We start from the raw sequence: 21,339 nt of genomic DNA, 5'->3' as shown, positions 1-21,339 counted from the left end.
TCAGACGGTGCTTCAGCTCCCGTTTCCGCAGGGCACGCCGCCGCGCACCCCTCGGGCAGCTCGCCAGCCAGCGGGGCCCTGAGCTGTGCCACCGGCGAGTGTGGCGGCGATGTCGGACAGCCCGGCCGAAGGGATATCTCGGCGAGCGGTCTTCGGCCCCCAGCCCCCTGGGGAAGTGTCTGCCGCGCGTTTCAGGGCAGGGAACGCCACGGCCACGCGCGGGACCGGCCCTGCCCGCGCTCCCGGTGGGGGGGCGCCCCGGCCCGCCGGCGCTCCCCAGCCCCCCGGCGAGGGCCGCGGGGGCGGGCGGGGGCCGTGCCTGAGGCGGCGGGCCGGGGCGGAGGCGGCCCCAGCGCGGCGGGAGGCCGCTCCCTCCCTTCCCGCCCGCCGCCCGCAGCCACGCTGGGCGGGGAGGCGACACTCGAGGGCTCCGCGCGGCGCCGGCGGAGCGGGAGCCGCCAGCAGCCGGGCGGGCAGCGGCGCACATGGCATGTCTGATGGCGGCTTTCTCCCTGGGCAGAGCTTTGGTAAGGCGCACGCTGCCGTCCTCGCCTCCCCCCGCGGGGCCGCGGCTACGGGCGGGCGGGCGGGGGTGGCTGCGCGGCGGGCGGGGAGCGGCGCTGGGGGGGACGGAGCGAGGGCTCCCGGGGAGCGCCTTCCCGCTCTGCCTGAGGGAAAACCGGGGCCGTTCGGTGGGCCCGGGACTGCGTCCCGCCGCGGGGCGCCAGGTGCGGGGTGCGGGGCAGCCCGCGGCGGGGCGTGTGAGGGGACGGCGGCGCATGGCGGGGCTTGACCGCTAGTTACCTCCGGGCTGTAGCTGAGACAGGGGGATTAGCGGCCGCGCCGAGCATGCTCCCTGCGCCGCTGCGCCCCGTCGTTTTCAAAACAGATTTGCGGAGGGACCGTCACCTTTGCATAACAGCCGGGGCGCGGGACACAGGGGCGGCAGCGGGGGGGGCGGCGGCCGGGGAAGGAGCGGGCAGAGCCTGTGGGACAGGCCCACCCCAGCGGTCCAGCGCCTTACGGGCGAAATGGGACTGTGTGGGAAATAGAACTGTATGAAACCAAGCAAGACGTGAGCGCAGCCTGTGAGAGCTCGGGCTCCTCGCGGCTGGCGGGCAGGGGGCTGCAGCGGGCTCCGGTTTGACACCCGCGCCGTAGGTGCGCGCCGGAGGAGACGCGAACGGTTTGTCGGTGTGGGCAGGTAGACGGGGGGAGGCCGGGCGTGCCTGAGGGGCGGCTGCCCAGGGCGCGGGCAAGCCTGGGGCTGCCACCACGGGAATTGCCCACCTCTTGGCAAGCGAAGACGGCCCTGCCAGTGGGAGCCATTGCCACCACCCAGGCGCTCGGGGGACACCCTCGCCCCTAGCCGGTGGTCCCCGGAGGGGGCAGGCCGGTGGCCGAGGGCTGGCAGGACTCGTCACCCTCTGCTGAAAACAGGCATTTCCGTCCACTGGGTGATTGAAATGGTTTGTTCGGTGTCCCAGGAACAAAAGTGTCTGGCTTCTTACTCCCAGATGATTAAGTAGGCAGAGACAGGGACCTTGTCCCAAGGATGTTTCTTTTTGAATTGATCTAAACTGGAAAAGCTCCAACTGTCACCTGAATACTCAAGGTGACCTGCTCATTGAGAGTTAGTCTTTGGATATTCTCTCTGACATGTGAAGGTGCTCGGTGGTTCCTCTGAAGCAAACAGCTTATGAGTGCCAAAGTAAGGTTTGAAAACATCCGGGAAATAGTAGTGTCAACACATCTTATGTTATTTTTTAAGGAAGAGGTAGGTTCCCCTACTTCAGTTGTTCAGTTCTAAGATGTTTCACATTACTCTTGTTATGTTCAAATTACATACCATTACAGTCAACTATTTAAGAAATTGGGACTAAGTGTTACTGGATACCTGACCTCTGAGTAAGTTGAGAGCACGATTAAAATCTCTCTCTTGAGAAAATGTGGTAAGCAGAGCTGATTTTTACATCCAGAATGTGGGGCTTGTGCTTGAAGAATGTGGAGACACTTGCTATATAGTGGTTATGTAGGATTGCTTTTTAAAATATTTTTTTCATCACTGGTTATGTAGGACTTTTTTTTTATGTTTTTCATCAGCATTCTTGACAAGTGACTGATCTGAGCGGTGCTGCTTTTACAGTGCAAGACCAGTAACCATGACAGAGAGGACGAAAATGGTGCTATTTGACTTACTTGTTGCATTGGAGGACAAGTAGGGGGAGACAGTGGCATGAGCACATCTGTCTGTTTGGGGGTGTTCAACGCTGATGTATTGAAAAGTAGTGCAGCACATACAGTTTCCAAGAGATACCTGTGGGGGCATGTAGATTTTTGGGTGGTGGAAAGCCTAGCACGTAAGGCAGCTATAGAAGTCTTTTCCAATACAGAACTGCATTAAAAATAGTAAATTTTCTAATAAGACAACTGTGCAGATGTTACGCTTATGACATACTGCAAACACAGATGACAGTGAACACCCTCTGAACTGTTCAAAATTCTGTTTAGCTGAAGAAAATTCATGGTTGTTTTACTTTTGACCTTATACACATCCTGTTGATACTGGTTTGAGGTGCCTGTGCAGCTAAAAGGAGTGGAAAAAGTTCAGCTTTTATCTGCATAAATAAAAGAAGAGAAAGGCATGTGGCAGGCCATTGTCATGGTCAGGAGAGGAGGGGAAAGAGATTCAATCCAAAATATGCCAAGTGGAATTGCACTGAGCGGTACGATGAGAGAAGCGTAGTAAGGTATGGCTGTAAGCATAGAGCATTGACCTTACAGTGTCAAAGGTACAAGTACTGGAGCAGGGTTTAATATGTTTATGTAGCTGATAAGATTTCCATTAGTGATCACTGTCAAGTAAGAAAAGCATGCAAGGATTTCAGATGGAAAGTGCTGTGCTTTCTGTACAGACCTCTAAGAAAGAAGTTGTACCGTTCCAGGTTGCAAAGTCTCGAGAACAATCAGTGCAGGAGCAAATAAGGCACAAACCAGTAAATTTTAAAATTCACAGAAATATAACTAGTGCAGTTTCATGTTTACAGAAGTATATGCTGATGTAAAGGAATAAGAACCCCTAGACTTCTTGAGTGGCTGTCTTTTGAAATGTCTGCACAAATTGTCTGGCCAGCGAGCTCCCTCGCCCTTCAGCTCTGTCCCAATACAAGCCCTGGAATCGGAGTAACTAGAACCAAATTCTTTGAGTGCATGAGAAACTAAGTACAGTGGGGACTAAACTTACAAATGTATTACTCTGGTGCAAGAGCTACTCTGTTCTAAAGTTCCTAATGTGCTGTGTATATACCGTTTGAGGGGAAACTGGTGCTAAAGGAACTGCCCTCTGTGCTGCAAGTGCACAAGCTCTTTCACCTCTTGGGTCAAGACTGGCAGATCAACTGAAAGATTTTGGTTTTTTTCCCTTTTCACCTTTCGGTGTGTTACTGTGTTGGATTCTCATGTTATTTAAATAATAATTCTTCTAATGCAGAAGGTTTTGAAACATGTTCCTAAACAAAAGTCTGTGAACTTTGTCCATTCTTCAACTTTTTCCCTCCAGAACGGCAGCAATTCTGCTTGTACCATGGCTGAGCCAAAGTCAGTGTGTGTTTCGGTGGATGAAGTGGTCTCAAATGGCACAGATAACCAAGACATTCGGCTGATGAATGGACATTTAAAAAAAGTGGACAATACTCTGACAGAAGCTCATCGTTTCTCCTACCTACCCCGCAGACCAGCTGTGAATATTGAGTTTAAAGAACTGTCATACTCTATCCAAGAAGGGCCATGGTGGAGGAAGAAAGGTGAGGAAAAGATGTTTTGGCTTACAAATGTTATTGCCCATGTTGGTGATCATGATAGGTGGAATGAGTCAGTTGTGGATGGTGAAGCAAAGCGAGTAAAGGGAGCATGTTTTCACAGTTGCTTTTTGCTTGGCTTTTTGATATATCCGCTGCCCCCCAGCTGGCACTGGGGAACTTTCCCACAGCCTGATGCAGTGGGGTGTACAGCCCCTTGTACTCCACGAAATTGTAGATGCAGTAGTTCATACAACTGCTTATTTTTGCCTCCCAAATCTAAAGAATCTCAAGTAAATATAGCATTGCTGTGCTGCCAAATATCTGTCCTGTGATCTTGCATGTCTACAATTTATTGAGGGTGGGTAGAACATACTGTAGTTTAAAGGTGGGGGTAGGGGGAAAAAGGATGCTTTTTTCACTTTCGTAATTGTCTGTTTTGTGAAATGGATACTTTTTCCACTACTCTTTCAGAGTAGCAAGCATCTGAGAATTTCAGAAGGCATTTGAAACCAAGATAAAAAATATATTTTCTTAAAATGCTGTGTTTGGAAATAAACACTGTGAGCTATGTGAATGTCAGCCCACCCATGTCTCTTGGTGTTCTACAGTGGGTCTCTCTAACGCTTACCATTTCTTTTAACTGATGAAATCACTGGCTATTGCTAGGACTGAATCCAGGCTGTCCTTTTGCTAGCTACTTTGCTAATAATACACAGCAAAGGGTTCACAGCCTACAACACAGGGCACTCCGAAACAATACAGATATTGAACATGATATTATACTTGATATCTCAAGGAAGTGAAGTGTTACCACTTTGCTCTCACAGTCCAGTTTCACATCTGGCTGGCTCTGAGACAGTTCTGGTGCTGATTTATTGATGGGAGTAAGGAGGGCATATTCAGTATTCTTCTTTATATGATCTTGGTCTGTTCTAGTTCCAAAAGGTGACTGTAAGGTGGCTCTGTCTTTTTTCATCTGCTTTGTATTCATTCCTGTTGTACCTCATCTACTTCGTGTAGCCATGCATTTCCTAGAGAGTTTTTGTTTTGTGTGTGTATGTGTGACTAGTTATCTCTGAAAGGAAGACTAGGTCGTGCGGTAAATTCCTGCTAGTGAAGAGAAGTAAGCCCAAGAGAAAATACTGAAATCTTCAGGATAATCTTGTGTACTAAATGACATAATTGCTCTTCCTCAAGGAATTCTCTCTTAGTAACATAAATTGGTATGGTTGTGTGCTTTAGTTCTTTCTAAGAGATAAGCCCCTGCTCACCTGAGCCATGCTTGATACCTGCACTTGCTCTGAATTTTTAAATCCACTGGCTTAAAGGTTCCACTTGAAATTGTTTCACAAAGTACCTTGCTGCTGTCTGGAAATTGTGTCATTATCACACCACCGAGGTTTTAATAGTCTAAAAATGTGTGGTATGAAAAACACTGGAGCTGTGGCCATGGAAGCGCTACTGAGTGTGAACAGCCTGTGCATACAATTATTCATTTGTTGAATGATATGCAGACTTGAGGCTTTAATGCGTTTTTCAAAGTCAAAACTGTATGTACACATACTTCCCTTCTTTTAATTATTTATTAAAATTGCATGTAGCTATGCTATCCATAGGAGAACAAATGGGTTTGGCAGCAATTTTCATACATGCAAAATTATTTTTTATCTTATCAGAAAAAACTCAAACACTGAAGTTTTCTTCCCCCCAGGAAATGGAACTATGCCAAAGTGTCTCATGCAAGGTTTAAAAACTTGATATGTCTAACTGGATCTTTTTCTCATTGGCCAGAAATGATCAAGGGGTTCTATACCAAAAACCTCAGTCCACATTTGCTGACATGACTGAGTGACTTGGTTTGAACAAAATGGCACATCCTGGCAAAGTGTCCTGCTGCTGAAAAGGACCTGTTGAGGTATTTAGCTGTAGGACATGGCTATGATTGTGTCACTACACTTAGATGTAGAAGAGGAGATTACACTTTTCTGGCTTCTGTGAACAGGAGTTCATACTCTGCTCTTCTCACCTGGTCTTGCACCATATGTCTTTCCTCAGACCACTGAGGACAGCCTCTGCCTCTGAGTGGTTGTGAGGCATGCTGTCTGCCAGCAGGTCTTGGCACTCTTCTGCTAGCCAAGGATCTAAAGCAGATTTGGGAGGTGTACAGTTAATGCCAAGCTGACTATGAGCCAAAGTGTACTCTCACTGCAAGTAAGGTGAAGCACATAATGTGCTACCTGTGGAGGCCATGGCCAGATGGAGGCAAGTTGTTACCCTTCTCTTCAGAGCATTGGTGAGGGCACAACTGGAATACTGTATCCAGTTAGGGGCCGTCCAGATCAACAGAGGCAGTGGGAAGCTGGAAAGGCTTTGTCAGAAGGGTAAAAAATTGGTCAGGGGACCTACAAAGTGAGACTGAGGAAGCTGGACTTGTTTGGCCTAGTGAAGGGGAAGCTGGGGAACGATCTCATTCTGGCATACAATACTACGTAGAGGGCAGTTTAAAAAGGCAGTGGAGCCAACTTGTGTCAGTAGTGCCAGATGATACAGAACCAGAGCCAATGGCCCCATACTGCAGTTTGGGTGGCTTACGGTGGACGTTAGGAAATACCTGTTCACCAGGGGGTTGGTGCAGCACTGGAGGCAGGTCACCCTGAGATGGTGTTCTTTCTGTTTGCCAGGGGGGTGTAGAAAATTTGGCTGGGCAGAGCCACAGCTGACCTGATCTGGTGTTGGTGATTTTCTTGCTTTGAGTAGAAGGCTGGACTAGGCGACCTTCAGAGGTCCTTTCCTTCTGTGAGTCAGTGAACTGCTAGTCAGATTATAGAATCTTCTAGAAACAAACTTTCCTCCCAGTCATGTTGCCTACTGCAGGGACTGACCCAATATATTGGTATAATAGGAAAGGTTTTCTGTTAGAGAAATAGAAAACCGAATTGCCTAAATATTCTCAAGTGAAGGTAAGGACCAAACTACCAGATTCCTTGGCTTGTTTTGTAGTTCTGCAGGTAGAATTGTTTGTATGTAATTTGGGATATCTCTGTTTAAAACCAATGGGCTTGTAGATGCATATATTACATGTAAAACTATTTTGGGTATTTAGAGTATTTGAATCTTACTGGTTTCTTCTCCAGTGGGAAAATGGGACTTTGCAAAGGGTTTTAGTCTGTCTGTGCTCAACACAAGGGCAATATTCTGCCTCCGAACACTGGTGCTTGTTATAGCTCTACACTCCTTGTGGGTTCCCTGCCTCACATCTCATTGCCATGATGTGAAATGTTTACCTTAACTTTTTTATGGGAAGAGTTGTAGAAAATGCAATCCTGAAAGTACAAAGGCCGGTGCAGGAAATGCAACTGATCTTTAAAAAACAGTAACTTCTATGCATAAGCTGCAAAAAAGGGAGACGTCTCGTCTCTCAGTTCACATTGTTCTTGGGTGCTGGTCATGGCAATAAGTGATAAGGGATGCTGTTATGAAAATGTGCCTTTTAAATTAATAGTGTTTCTATTCTGAAACAGAGCTTGGAAAAAAATCTTCTATTTCTACATCATTCTTCATGACTGTAATGAATTAGTTAAAAGCTTTTATGAGTGTTGGATCACAAAGGGAGAAGCATAGTTTCCTTGCAAAGACAATTTGTGCCAGCACGTTGGAGAGGAATTCAACTAAAGAGAACAACAAAAAAATTGACTCCCTTCAGTAATAAAGGTATTGCAAAGCAATGTTAAGGTTAGGCTCTAAATTAACAAAAGGAGGAGTAATTAGTAATGCTGCTATTGTGTTCTGTACTTAGCTTTATTGTTCAGACAGTGAAACTCATGGTATATAACATAATTTACTTTTTATTGAAAGCACAAAGAAACATGAATTTGGATTGCTTGTCAACAACAAAGAAGCTAAATAAGCCACAGTAGACTTCAAATTAGAATTTTTCAGTGATTGGGTCTCGGCCTTAAAATGTCTAGTTTATCTATTAAATCTCTTTCTCTTTAAAAATAAGAAATGACATTTTCATTCTCAGATTTATATGATAAATGCTGCTCTAATAATTTTAATGAGGTTTTATCAAATTCATAGCAAAGACTGGTATGACTCTGGATGTGATTCATTCATTTTGTAATTCTTCTTGAAGTTGGTATTAACCGGGAAGGAATCTGGTAGGTGAGTCCTTGATCAAAGCAGCTGTATCTGATCCATTCCATTCAGTAGGAGTTCTTACCAATGCGGGAATATGGAAAAGGTTACAGAGGTAAAAGTTTCAGAAGGTCTCAGATGACTTCAGCATTTTCCCCATAAAGCTTTTAGGGAATTAGTCAACTGGTAGAATCAACTGTTTCTTCGGTTCTGAAGGAAAGAGATGGATAAATGACTTGATCCAGATCTTGTGAGGTTAAGGATTTTCCAGAACTGATAATGTGTCTCAGTCTTTGAATCCAGCCTATCTTCAAGCATGTATCAGGAGCCTCCTGTGGGTCAGCAAGGTACAAGATATGCTTAAGAAAGCTGGAGGACTCCTGGAGTCCTTACTGTGTTGTAAGATTAAGATGAACCGGCCAAGCCAGAAAAAGGAAACTTCAGCACACAAAGAAATAATATGTCCGCTTAGTCCGAGGATACCTTCTCCTTTCTTTTAGGATAAGAGAGCCAGCTGGCTTGGAGGGAAAGAGAAAGTGGAGAGCCCTACGTTAGATCCAGTGCAGGCTCCTAAAGTGTGGTAGAGAAAGATCTGCAGAGCTTCAGTGCAAAATGTGGCCAAAGTTTTACTGTCTTGTCACAAAGCTAAATATGTAAGGGTTGAGAAAGATCTGGAGTGGATCTTATTTTGGCTTCTGAAATGCTTGTTTAAACTGCCGTTTGAAATGCAAACCACAGAAACATATATTGTTTTTACCAGTTTATAGAAAAATTATAGATGTTTAAGTTTTAATACTAGGACTGCCTGAAAACTATTTGCAGGAGGATTTTGGAGAAATGTCAGTGCTCTAGGGTTTTGCCTTTTCTGTTAAAAGCACCATAAAGTAACCTGAATAGAATGAATGGTTTGGGGATAAAATTACGGATAGTCCCAAATACAAAGAGGGCATGAAAAGTAGTTTGGAGTCATCTGTCTTGGTCAGATTCTTTCAGCTTTACTTTGAAAAGATACATACATTCTATATACTCACCAAAGGACATTTGTTCTGTTGTTTCTAGGTGGTTTTGCTGTAACGTAGGATGGAAATGGAAATACTGTTCCTATGTAACTTGAGTGCACCCAGGAAGATTGTAGTAATAAATTGGCTTTCAAAACTCCACAACTCAGGCATTACTTTTTTTTCCTCATACTCATCAGTATTCATGGTTAATTAGGCAACATTTTAGTTGGAAATTTCTCCGTTGTTATTTTTAGGACTGTAATGACTCATTTATGCTGTGTTCGAGTCTAAGTTCTGGTAGGATTTGGTCTTTAGTAACCTCTGAGGGAACAGGTTCCAGCCAGTCAAAATGTGGCTGTGTATTTTTAAGTGGTTTAGTAGTAGTACAGAAGTTCATGCTCAGCAGAAAATGTGGTATTTCTGTTATTTTGGGCTTGTTCTAGTGGCTCAGACCCTGTGGAAACAATAAGCCAGAGAGGTGCTGTCTTTTCTACCAAGGCTGTTGCTTCATAGCTTTGAGATTCAGCACATCAAATGGCATGAGCGGAAGGAGATGAATGAAAGACCGTGCTTAGTCTGGATGGCTCTGTCACGTCCGATGGGGAAAGACAGGAGTCTTTGGCAAGTTGCTTGATATTCCCAAAGCATGAAGAGTGGCCATCACAGTCCGAGATAGTGTCAGCAGAACTAGATACCTATATTTCAGTGAGGAGGCCTATATATTATGTTAATATTGATCCCTGCATAAGATGGAAACAACCCACTGCCACATTGTCAGCAGAGATTTAAACAGGCTGATTTGCTTTGGTGCTCTCTTACGAATGAGCACTTGGACAGCCCTGTTTCTTTCTATTTCATTAGGCTGCTTTTTTGCTGCATCCTTCCTGTGACTTCATTTAAAAGATTTCACACACACCCCCCCCCCCAGATATCCGAAGACCCAAATGAAAGAGGGGAGGAGGGGCGGGGAGAGGATTTGCCCTAAATTATTTGCTAATCCTTGCAGGAGGAGCCGTACCAAGCCTGTCCTCATCCCCAGCAGGTGCACTGCGGTAGAGGTGCTGCATGCACGGCTGGGCCTGGCCCGGCGCGGTTACTGGCGGGCAATGCACTGCAGTAACCCGGCGGTGATGCTCCTGCCGCCCCAGCCCTGGTTGGCTGCTCCAGGCGCTGTTGCTAAGATGGGAGGAAAAGATGCAGAACAGTAAAGAGCAAAACCCACTTTCCGAGGGAGGGTTTGGGTGGTGGGTTTTTTTTTTTTTTCCGCCTTTTTCTGACAGATGGGTTGTATTGTTTTTTCCATTTTTGCCTGCTTTGTCTGAGAGCGTGTTTTCATCTCAGAGAGCAGGATGTATGCAAATTAAGATCCATATGTTAGAAAGCATAAACAAGTTAAGCTGATTGAAATGAACTGCAGTCCTAGTAAAAAGCTCTTTAAGCAAAATATTTTGTGGGTTCTTTTTCAGTGACTTAAAATGTTAGCAAAATTATTGAAAACAAAGCATGATTTTTAGCAGAGGATTTGTAATTGCATGTTTCAACCTTGACAGGATCCATGCAGTTTTTCTTTTTAACACTTAAGCTGTCCCAAGATGGTAAAAATACACTGAGTAGTCATTGTTACCGGAATAGTTCACAGCGTCTTATTAAGTGATACATAACTCTTCCTAGTGTCCTCACGCATGGGTTGTATAAAATAGAGGTTACTGGGGACAAATCTTGGTCAGCCCCTTTGTCTGTTTGTTCTACTGTTTCCCAGCTGAGTATGACCGTACTTCAGCATTACTTCTTTTCCTCCATGTGGAGCCCATTGTTACTTTTGTGAGTTTGCTTCTGGGTTTGTTTTTGTACCTGGAGCTGTTTTTTGGAAATGTGTCTGAGTTTAACTTAGTGAGTTTTGGTCACTGAGTCTTTGTATGAGTAGAACATGCTTTTCTTCTTTCTCTTTGCCATATTGTTTATTAAAATTAAACATTACAATGACCTGGCTGTTTTTCACTCTAGCTAGTATTTTAATGCCATAAGTGTTAATAGTTGCTGTTCTGGAAAACTTTGGCTGAGGAGGGAAGTTCTAGAGAGATACCAATTAAAACATTTCAGAATTTATATGCCAGAGAAGTGATGATGGCAGTGATGATGAGTTGTCGGGAGTTTGAGCTATGGTCTCTGCTGTTGACATCTCACAGTAAGCATGTGTTGGGGGCTGGCTGTAACTCACCCTGCCAGCCCTGAGCTACAACTTTCTGTACACTGAGTGGGATTTGATAAAATGCTTTGCTGTCCTCTGCCCGTACGCAGTCATGTCTTGTTTGAGGTGTTGAGGAGGTAGAGACAGCATGTACCATCATATGGGTGTGCTTTTTTCACATTTCCAAGTAGAGTTTGGTCTGTAGTCTGAAGATACATCTGAAGGAAGATGAAGCAAGAGTCGTTTTGCAGTTGAAGGCTTCAGCCATCAGATGGTTGATCAGGGTTCTTCATAATTTTGGTAAAAGAAAAGAAATCACAAAGGCAACCAAGAATAGAAGCTAGCTGAAAAGTTAAAATGGTGGTAGAGTCCATTTTTACTTATGTAATTACATGCTGTTTTGGAAAGTGCCTTTTGGAAGCCCATGGGGTCTCAGTTTACCTGCTTACTAAGGCAGGTCTTTTGTTCTCAGGGGATTTAGTATCTAAGAGTTCAACAGTAATCTCTAAAAAATGAACTTACTCACACTTCCCTGTAGCATTGTTCTTGTAGGTAAACTGGCTGACTTTGGGAAGACGGGTTCAGGGAATATGATAGTACTCAAAATGTGGCAGACCCTCACAAGGAATACTCATCTGCACTATAATTCACAACTGTACTCATTAAACTGATAGCTATCTTTATCCTTTATTAGAAAGCAGTGTTTGGTCTTACTATTAAAACTAACCTCTCAAGACTTACTCCAAACAACATGCAAGGAGAATCCTGGTAAAATTTACATGATAGTTTAGCACACAGGAATGAACTGATTTGGATTTAAAATTAAAGTCTTGCAAACTGGAGGGTGGGTGTTCAATCTCAAGATGAATGTCCTTGAGGCAAAACCTAAATGTATTAGCCAAAAAGGCCATGCCTTATCCCCAGAACCTCTGTGACTTTGCTGTCCTCCTTTTGACTGGGATAGTTCATTTTCTTCCTAGTAGCTGGTACAGTGCTGCATTTTCAATTTAGTAGGAGAATAATGTTGATAACACACTGGTGTTTTTAGTTGTTGCTCAGTAGTGCTTGCCCTAAGTCTGGGACTGTTCAGTGTCCCATGCTCTGCCAGTGAGGAGGTGCAAAAGAAGCTGGGAAGAAGCAGAGCCAGGACAGCTGACCTGAACTAGCCAAAGGGATATTCCATACCACAGAACATCATGCCCAGTATATTAAATGGGGGGACTTGGCCAGGAGGGACTGATGGCTGCTGGGGGACTGGCTGGGCATCGGTCAGTGGGTGGTGATCAACTGTATTGTGCATCACCTGGGTTTTCTTGAGTTTTATTCCTCTGTGTCTCTCTTTCAGTTATGAATATTAATATTGTTATTACTACTAGTATATTTTACTTTATTTCAAATATTAAACTGTTCTTATCTCAACACATGGGTTTACCTTTTTCCAATTCTCCTGATCCTACCAGGGGCAGGGGGGAGTAAGCAAGCAGCCGCGTGGTGCTTAGTTGCTGGCTGGGGTCAAACCACAGCACTTGCGTACTCTCGAGGTGTGTAAGGGTATATGTCTAACATAAGACTGAGATTCTGACAAGAGTAAGCTGGGAGTTTAGGTCAGCTTGCTGTTGTATGAAGTCAGAGAAGGTCCACCTGGCCTGGTGTCCCTTCTCTGGCAGGAGATAGAGCTGAATGGTTGGGGAAGAGTTCAAGTGCAGACGAGTGTGTAGTAGTGTTTCCCTGGGTTCTCACAGCTCGCGGCTCAGAGGTTTCCTGAACTAGGTGTAGTATGTTTGTGTTTACTAGCTCTCAATGGATTTTTCTTTTGTAAAATACTTCACTTGCTCTCTGAACCTAAGCAGGCTTTTAGTGTTCATGCTGCCACCTTGCTGTTCACCTCCTTTTCCAAACCATTCATGAGTAAGGTGAACAGTATATAGCCCCATAAAAATTCCCTGAGACTCAGGGGTACAATCTCTTCATTGATTGACCACTGACTCCTACTCCTCTGTTTCCTGTTGCTTTATCTGCTTTCTCATTTATTTGAGAACTGGCCATCTACCTTCTCATTTGAATCATTTATTGAAGAACTTTAATAAAAACCTTGTTAATATAAGATGTAGGTCCATGTAAGATGACAAAATGGCCCTCTTTTTTTAAGTGTTTCCTCCAAAAGACGTCACATGCAATTTATATTAGTAAATCTTGTATCAGAATCTTCGGCACAAGATCTGTCTTCTTTTCCTCTGTCAAAAGCATTGGGACAGTAATAAGCTGAGATGTTAGTGGTTTAGATTGTCTGCCTACAGTGCTGGCTTTGAACCTAGAAGCTAGCAGTTTTTGTTTAACAACCTTGGTGCAGAGGACAGCAAAACCACCAGCCCTTACTTGGACTGTACCATGTAGCAAATTTAGTTCTCTAAGATGAAGGTAACTTACAAGCACAGCTTTAGTGCCAAGGACTGGCAGAGTCCTCCTCATGAAGCCCAGGACCAAGCTGTAGCAGGCATCTTCTTGATCTCAAAGCCTATATTGATTAGGAGAGGGAAAGACCAAGGGTCCCCATATCCATCCAGATATACTCATTTTTTCACCAACTTTCAAATACATGAAAAGAATATATAATAAAATATATATGGAATAATTACTGCCCTTTTCAAGAAATTCTTTAACTTGCTCATCCCCAAAATATGTTAAGGGTCACAGCACATAGATAGAAGGCCAAGAAATTTTGATTGTTCTCAGCAACTATTTGAATCTCAGTAGCTTACTACAAGTAGATGTTCTTACATATTTAATTTGTTCCTGAAATAATTATCAGGAGGCCTGTTGAAATATCCCATTGGTGATGATTCACATATTTGAAAATGGCTTCATTGTGAATTATGTGCTTTAGTGCAGACATTTGAGTTTAATTTGGCCTTTGCATACTTTGTCCCTTAGAAACGAAGATATTAGAATGAATATTTGATACAGAATGTAAGTAAGGTGGTATAAAATACAGAAGGATTAGTGTATAGAAGATTAGAGCGTCTGTGGAATGAGGACAAAATAATTCTGTCTAGGAAACGGTGTGGCTGGAGATGCATGCTGCAATATGTCTTGAGTCACACTGCGGGAACTTTTGTAACTGCATTTCCTGATCGGACTTTCTTATCACTGTTAGGTTTGTATTCTCATTTACAGTTCATTTAGACTTTGCTGATTTCAGGGGGAGAAACAGATGCCCTTTGAAGAGTTAATTCTCTTCAGAGGGGACAGGGATGAAGCCATTCAGATTCTTACCAGAAAGGAGTACTTGGAATTACATAATAGTCAAACTGAGTTAACCACTTGTTTGTTCATTTTTTGTTACATATCTGTTGCAAAGAAAAATAAATGGCAGAGACCTTGGCTTTGTAAGATAATTTACCATCTGCCTCTCATCTAGTATCTACAGCCTACATCTTTTGTGTAAGAATCATATTTCTTCCTGCTTTGCATGTTTAGAATAATAACAAATGTTGTTTATAATTGCAATACATCTGCTGCAGGAGGGAGGAGAAGATGGAATGTGCAGTGGTCAGATTCTTGGGTAAATGAGAATGAGACCGCTGCTCTGTCTCTTGCTGATCTTCAGCGGGCAGGCTTTTATGCCAGACAAGAAAAGAAAGGAATTTCAAATGAAGTGATGCACCTAGTTAATATGAAATTTGACAAAAAAAACCCCAAACAGAAACTACTGGAAGGTTTTAGTACTCTTGTTAAGCAATGGAGTTAAATTCTGCCCTGTTGCATCTGTTTTGTGCATGTGGGAGCCACCAAGTGGATGAGGCTGCATTGACAGAGCATGGCTAGTACAAGTTTTTTGGACATGAACTAGTAATTACCATAGTGCTTCTGAAATTAAACGCTCACAGCACCAGCATGGCAGGTCTAGAATTGGTAAATGAATAAGCAATTAAAAGGAAGGGGATTGAAGGTAAGTATTTGCTATTAAGAGAAAGGGCAATAACTTTTTTATGGGTCAAAAAGCTACGAACTTCAGCCAGCTTATTGAATATGAATATTGAGGCCTGACTGTCTAAAGTAACTGTTTGAGGCTTATAAAGCTGAAGCCTGTGGGTGGCTGGCTGGAACTGAGTTCCTCTTCCTTCTCTGCTCAGAGAAGTGAAGGTCATCTGCTGCCATCAGAGAAATGTGAGTGTCAGAAAGAAAGGAAAAATGCAAAGGGGTGCATCTGTACACATCAGGCCATTAGAAGTTACTCTCTTGGGTTTTGGCTTTGACCCTGGGTCTTAAGAGTTACCTGAATGAGAATTTGCCCCCGAGGAGCAAATTGACAGTAAATAAATATTGAGCATGCAGGTTCTGGATCAGAGACCTTTCTGAAAACCAGTTGGGTCAGATCTGTTTTGTAATCAGAACTACGAGTTCTTCACAAGAACTTTGCAAGAGTTTCTAATTGTGATTGTAAAACAAGACCATTGGTAGTAGCCAAGTCTGGTGGGGCTTCAGGACCTGAGGGGGTTCCTCCTGCCCCAGCTCAACTGGTAAGTGACAGCCTTGGTTCGGTATGTACAGGTCCAGTTAGTAACGAGGCAGGACGCATATTCCCAGTAGACACACATGTGCATATACGCAGTATACTCAGCCAGCCATACAGACCAGCACAGACAGAAATGCCCTTCTGGCACCTGCCTAAACACAGACAGCACTTACGCCAGCCTCACTGCCACTGCTGCTGTTCCTCCCTGCTGGCTGCTTGTGGGTTGCAGACGCACACAAGGCAGACCTCCCCACCAGTGGGTTTTGCGCACTCTTGTCAACCCAGTCACTGGCCCAGACTCTGGTCTCCTCCTGTTGATGCCTGCACCTACAAGCCCTCAGGTTTGCAACCTCTCACTCCAGCGGGTGATGTGCAGACTTCTGCTACTCATTGATGAGTCCATCATGATACTTGCTAGCGTTGATGAATATAGACTCACCGTAGAGAGTGCACTCACACAGCAGATAGTTGGGAATAGTGTTTAGCAGGAGCACATGTTGGACTGCAGTGATCAGGGGCAGGGATAGGTCAGACAGGTGTACTGACGAGCTGCCTGTTCACATGTGTCTGGCCCCTTTAATCCCCTTTTCCATCTATTTTCTCAGGCTTGATCCTCCTCAGTCCTTGATCCACCCCTTTCCCTTCCTTTGGGAATTCCCTTAAAAATCCTGTGATGACTGTTTCTCACTGTCTGTAATTCCAATAGCCACCCCATGGCTGGCTTTACACCATCCCAAACTTCTGTTCCCCCTGCATGACATGGTGAGTCCTATTCCCCAGCAAGTCATTGCTCCCTCTTGCTTGCACTGTTGCAGGAAGTGTTTCCCTCTTGACACATCTTGGTGGGCTTTCTTCTAGGAACTCCTGTCCTTTACTTTTGAGCGCCTTCAGAGTGCCAATTCGGGGGGCTCTGTTTGCACTCAGTAGGTTAGGAGGGTTGGTTCTTTGAGCCTTGACTTGGTCTCCGTGTTCAGTGTGACTGGCCTTTTATCGTGTAACACTGCAAAGACCATTTTTAGACCTTCGTGGCCAATTTGATTTTTCTAAGCTTTCTATTTTAAAATGAATTAAATAATGTGGCTGGCCAGTCACTTGCGTAAGCCCATGGGAAGTTTCCCCATGATGTAAATCATCATTGCAGTGGAAGTCACACTGGCACATTTTTACCGTCACATGTGAAAGTTTCAGGAAAGTTGTAACTGCAAACAGGGAATGAAGCTGCTGCCACTTGTAATTATAGTAAATCAGGTTCTGCTGTCTTAAAGGCTGAGTTATGACTGTGTACAAGCCACTGTATCACAGTCAGAGGAGCTTGACAGACGTTCCTGAAGAAGGTTGACTGTTTGAGTTCTTGTCTAGGAGAAAGACAATGTGAACCTGAAGGAGAAATACATTACCTGAAGCTGTCACAAGTCCATGAACCCTGCGATTACTAAGACTGCGCGTTCATAGAGAATGATTGTGTCTTGCCTAGTAATAGTATGACACCAGGGGACACCAAAAGAAAGGTGAAACTTCAGAGTACGCGTAATAAGACTTAACATGTTTACTCTTTAGCCTCCAAACAGAAGTATTGCCATCAGTCTCCTGTATCCCATATACTCTAAATATGCCATGTACACATTATAAAACCAGCCAAATAAATAAAAATAAAGCAGGCCTTCCCATACAGGGCATGGCTGCACCATTTTAATGCTCAGCATTTCATTCTTACAGACGGGTAGTAAAAATAAACCCCCCCAAGCAAAGTGAGTTGGGGCAAAATGTGACCCATATTCTGCAATAAATAAAACTAACTTCAAAGCTGACCTACAACTCATCTCAGGCATTCATACTGTACTGCTTTAAAAATACAGGGCCAAATGAACCTTGAAATCGCTGCGATGGCATAACGGATAGAGTTTACTCAAGGAGCAGGTATTGACAGTCTGTTAAAAGCATTATCTTATGATAGAACATTTTGGACCACATTCATCTCTGATATAAATTAATAGAAATGAATAAAGCTTGCTGAAGGAAGAGTATGGCCCAATACGTAAAAGATAGTTTTTCACTCATTAGTATAGTTTACTGCTAAAACTGTGTTCTAAAAAAATACAGAAGCAAATACAGTTCATGGGAGACGTCAGTGTTGAATGTCAGCTAAATACACTGTTTGGGCCAAATTAGACTTCTGACTACCAGGGTAATAAAGCAAAGGCCATCTTTTGCCCTCTCCCTCCCATCACCCATTTTTAACAAGAAAACTTGTCCTGACTTGGGTTCTGACTCTGTCCTGATCATCAGTATTACAAATGGGAGTGCAAGGGTTGTTTATTTGGTAGTGGAAATGTGCAGCAGACAACATCCAGTATAGGCATGTTGCAAAGCATCAGAGGCCCCCTTTCAGGGTGGAGAGTAATGTATTGCTTCTTACAAGATGTCTAAATTCTCTTTTTAGTAATCTATGAGTATATTGTATGTGTGTTGTCTTTATATATATATAAAAATATGTTCAATATATACAGGTACATCTAATATATTCATATAAATATGTGTAAATGTGTGTAAGTGTATATGTATATATTATCTCTGTTTTCATAGACGTATGTGTGTGTATGCACATACGCCCATACACTCAGGTATATTTACTTATGTATAAAAACTGGCTGTATATCAATATAACAAATATTTTGAAGGTAACAGTTTATAGAGGTGTATATTCCTCCTCCATTGTAGTGACAAGATGATATAATAATAGAAAAGCAGTAACAACCTGATTTTTAAGTGAAAAGCAAAAGAATATCCGTTGCTTAGAAGTGGTTCAAGTTTGTTTCTACTGGATTAACAGCATAACAAGGTAAAATAGCAGGGAAATTTATTGTAAAATGGAAGCTGTTTTATCCACCTGAATGCGTGTGGTGTAAAGAATGGTACAAAGAAAAGACGGCATTTTGCTGATGCTTTTCAATAGGGGCCTATTGCATTACAGAAGTTGAGTATCTACTCTCAGTCATTTCTCTTGTAATCAGATTGCTTGTGCCTTGTTCTTGTTTTCTTTACAAGTTGTAAGAAAGAATGGGCTGGAGCTCTTGTGTTTATCAATGATGGGTCCAGTTCATACATGTTTGGGCAATTTTGCCTGTTTATAACTGCCAGCATCATTGTCTGAATTTCCTTCTTTGTTAGCTGAGCATTATTGCAACTCACTTTCCTGCTGGATTTAAAGAAGTGTATGTTTGTATGCCAGATAAATGTGTGCTACTTCTGTTTGTTCAAATGGTGGTTTGCTGGTGACAGAGAACTGGAAGGAGTGTGTATCTTGGGGTGCAGAAGGAAAATACCAAGGTGTTATGTAAACTAATAGGAACATGTGCTTTGATCTGCAAGAGCCAATGAGAGAGTGGTGCAAAGAACAGGAATATGGTAGAGATGTTCTTCTGGCTGATTTTGTTGGGAGCTAGAAACGTCCCTTGACAGCACCAGGCAAGGCAAGTAACAGCACCCAGGATCCACAAATGGAGGGCACTTCCCAGAAACAGCTCTGTGCATATGGTGGGTGCCCACGTTCCCTTGTTGCTGCATTTGCCTTACCTGAGCATCTGTGAAGTGGAGAAGGGAAAGGGCTGGTGAGGGTATTGTCTGGTTGTGGTCAGCCTTCAGGGGATCCGCACTGTGTACCCCTTACACCTGACATATCTCAGAGGTATGAACAGGAGTGCTCTGTGTCTCTTCATCACAGGGATGAGAGGAGTGGGATAAGGGTGGCAAGAGCTGCGTTGTTGTCACCATCGTTTTTGCTAGCTGCCCTGGCACTAATGCACCTTGGGATTTGTGTGAATTGCCCAGTGCATTTTAGAAGACTTTCTCCTGTCTCTTCTTCCCCAGCTCCCCAAATTACCCATTCCGTGCCAGTGCTGACACTAAAACACATAGAAAGAAGTAGCTCCAAATGCTTCCAGGGTGTTTACAACTGTACACAAGGAAAGGCGATTGAAGATATAGTCAAGATTAACCTCTTCTTTTGTATCACAGTATCATTATCTAATTAGATCAGAAGCAAAGCCTTGCAGCTTAGTCAGTATTAGAGCGTAGGCACCCATTTCAGGAGGAAGCCTTTGAGAAGAGCAATCTTCAGCCGTCCACCTACACCATTTTCTTTGCGGCTTTGCAAGATGGAAAAAGTGACAGATGTAAACCTCCCCAAAGGCAGTTGCATGTTCTCCTTATGCGGATTGCCTTTAAAGAGACTTCTGCCTGTCTGAACCACTGACTTTTGGATGATTCCTGTGGGTAACCCTTGCCTTTCCTGTCTGTGGGCTGCTGGGGCAGGGACAGAACAGCTCCACTGAAATTCAGTGGGTAAGACCCTGAGGAGAGGGTCTGCTAGTTTTGAGTCATTCACACTGTTTTATTACAGGCATAGGCAGATTTTATCAGACACTTGGAGCTGTGCTTCAGATAAGCTGGATGGAGAGGGAATGCGAGGGAGCGGGGAATTCTTCTCAGTTGCTGGAAAAGGTCCTTCATCTGAACATGGACTCTTGTCACCCAGTAGTTGCTCTGCCTTACTGCAGAAAATGACCAAGATAGTTCAAATGTGTGGAGATGCTGCAGCTGGGACTGTTGCTAAACAATTCACACGTCCCATTATATACGTTGGGACTCACACTTGATTTTCTGATTTTGGTTCTGCATCAGCTCTGAAATAACTTTCTAGTTTAGATTCAGCAAACATCCTTCCAGAGGAGCATGTCTTGAGCAGTGACCCCAAGCATTCTTCTAACATAACAGATGTTGGGTTTTTTGTGGGCAAAGCCAAACTGGGTTTGATTAAGTTTGGAGTTTACCCTCTATGTGGAATTAATCCTGGTGTGACCTTCACTTTACTGACATAGAAAGGTCTTAGATCAGTGCTGTGGGTTCCTGTAGGAAAACATACTGTAGCAAACCCTTTAATTGTATTGGGACAGTTTTATCATCAGCAAATAAATGGAGAGTGTGGGAGAGAAGGATAGAGTAGATCAGATTCTGTCCCTGCTCCAAGATCTTGATCTTAATATTTGATGTCAGTTGACTTAAGACCATGGGAACATGAGTCTGACCGGGGCATGTGGAGGCCACTGTGCTAACAGTGGTATCAACTGTAAAACACACAAGAACTCTTACAAATACTACAAATACATAAGTGGCAACTTGTCTGTTGGGAGCATATAGCAGAGCTTGAGTTTGACTCAGGTCTTCATTAGAAGTGAAGTGGTGACTTGGTTTTGACACATACATACAGAAATTTATGCGATAGTAATACTTTGAAAATGTTATGATCTGATGACAGAGCAATGTTCTGTACTTGTGCCATTAGCCAGGTTGTTGCAGCCCCTGTCAGCACAATGTAATCTCATCTGTTGGCACAAAGACAAAAAAAGACTCAGGTGGTGCGTTCACCACTTGCACATAATGTTCAAAAACATCTAACGAGCACTGAAATGAAAACTAGCAGTATTAGAGATGTGCTTATTTTTCCACTTGCACACAGGTTACAACTGTCATTACTATCCCTTGTTCTGTCACGTACATTTAGAAAAAGTTGCATGAAGACTTTGAACTTGTGCATCTCCTGTATGGCACTGAACACACTGCCTGTTGAAGGACTCTGCAGCCCAGCAGACTGCAGTTTCTTTGTCACTGTGTACAATGAAGCTGCTCATCACGGTGGGA

At 43.7% G+C, this 21,339-nt stretch overlaps 1 protein-coding gene across 1 annotated transcript in view; it reads left to right on the top strand.

The window, feature by feature from the left end:
* The first annotated feature begins 361 nt into the window (after positions 1 to 361).
* ABCG1 (ATP binding cassette subfamily G member 1) overlaps positions 362 to 21,339 on the top strand; it is a 64,002-nt gene continuing 43,024 nt past the window's right edge. The window contains exons 1-2 of the mRNA XM_055802733.1: positions 362 to 527; positions 3,560 to 3,803. Of these exons, the coding sequence (XP_055658708.1) occupies positions 486 to 527; positions 3,560 to 3,803 (286 nt within the window). The 5' untranslated portion in view covers positions 362 to 485. The remainder of the gene's footprint in view (positions 528 to 3,559; positions 3,804 to 21,339) is intronic.

This window comes from Falco peregrinus, chromosome 4 (genome assembly GCF_023634155.1).
Source record: "Falco peregrinus isolate bFalPer1 chromosome 4, bFalPer1.pri, whole genome shotgun sequence".
NCBI classification, from domain to species: Eukaryota; Metazoa; Chordata; class Aves; order Falconiformes; family Falconidae; genus Falco; species Falco peregrinus.
Note: the sequence above shows the minus strand (reverse complement) of the source record. Positions and strands in the feature narration are given on the sequence as shown.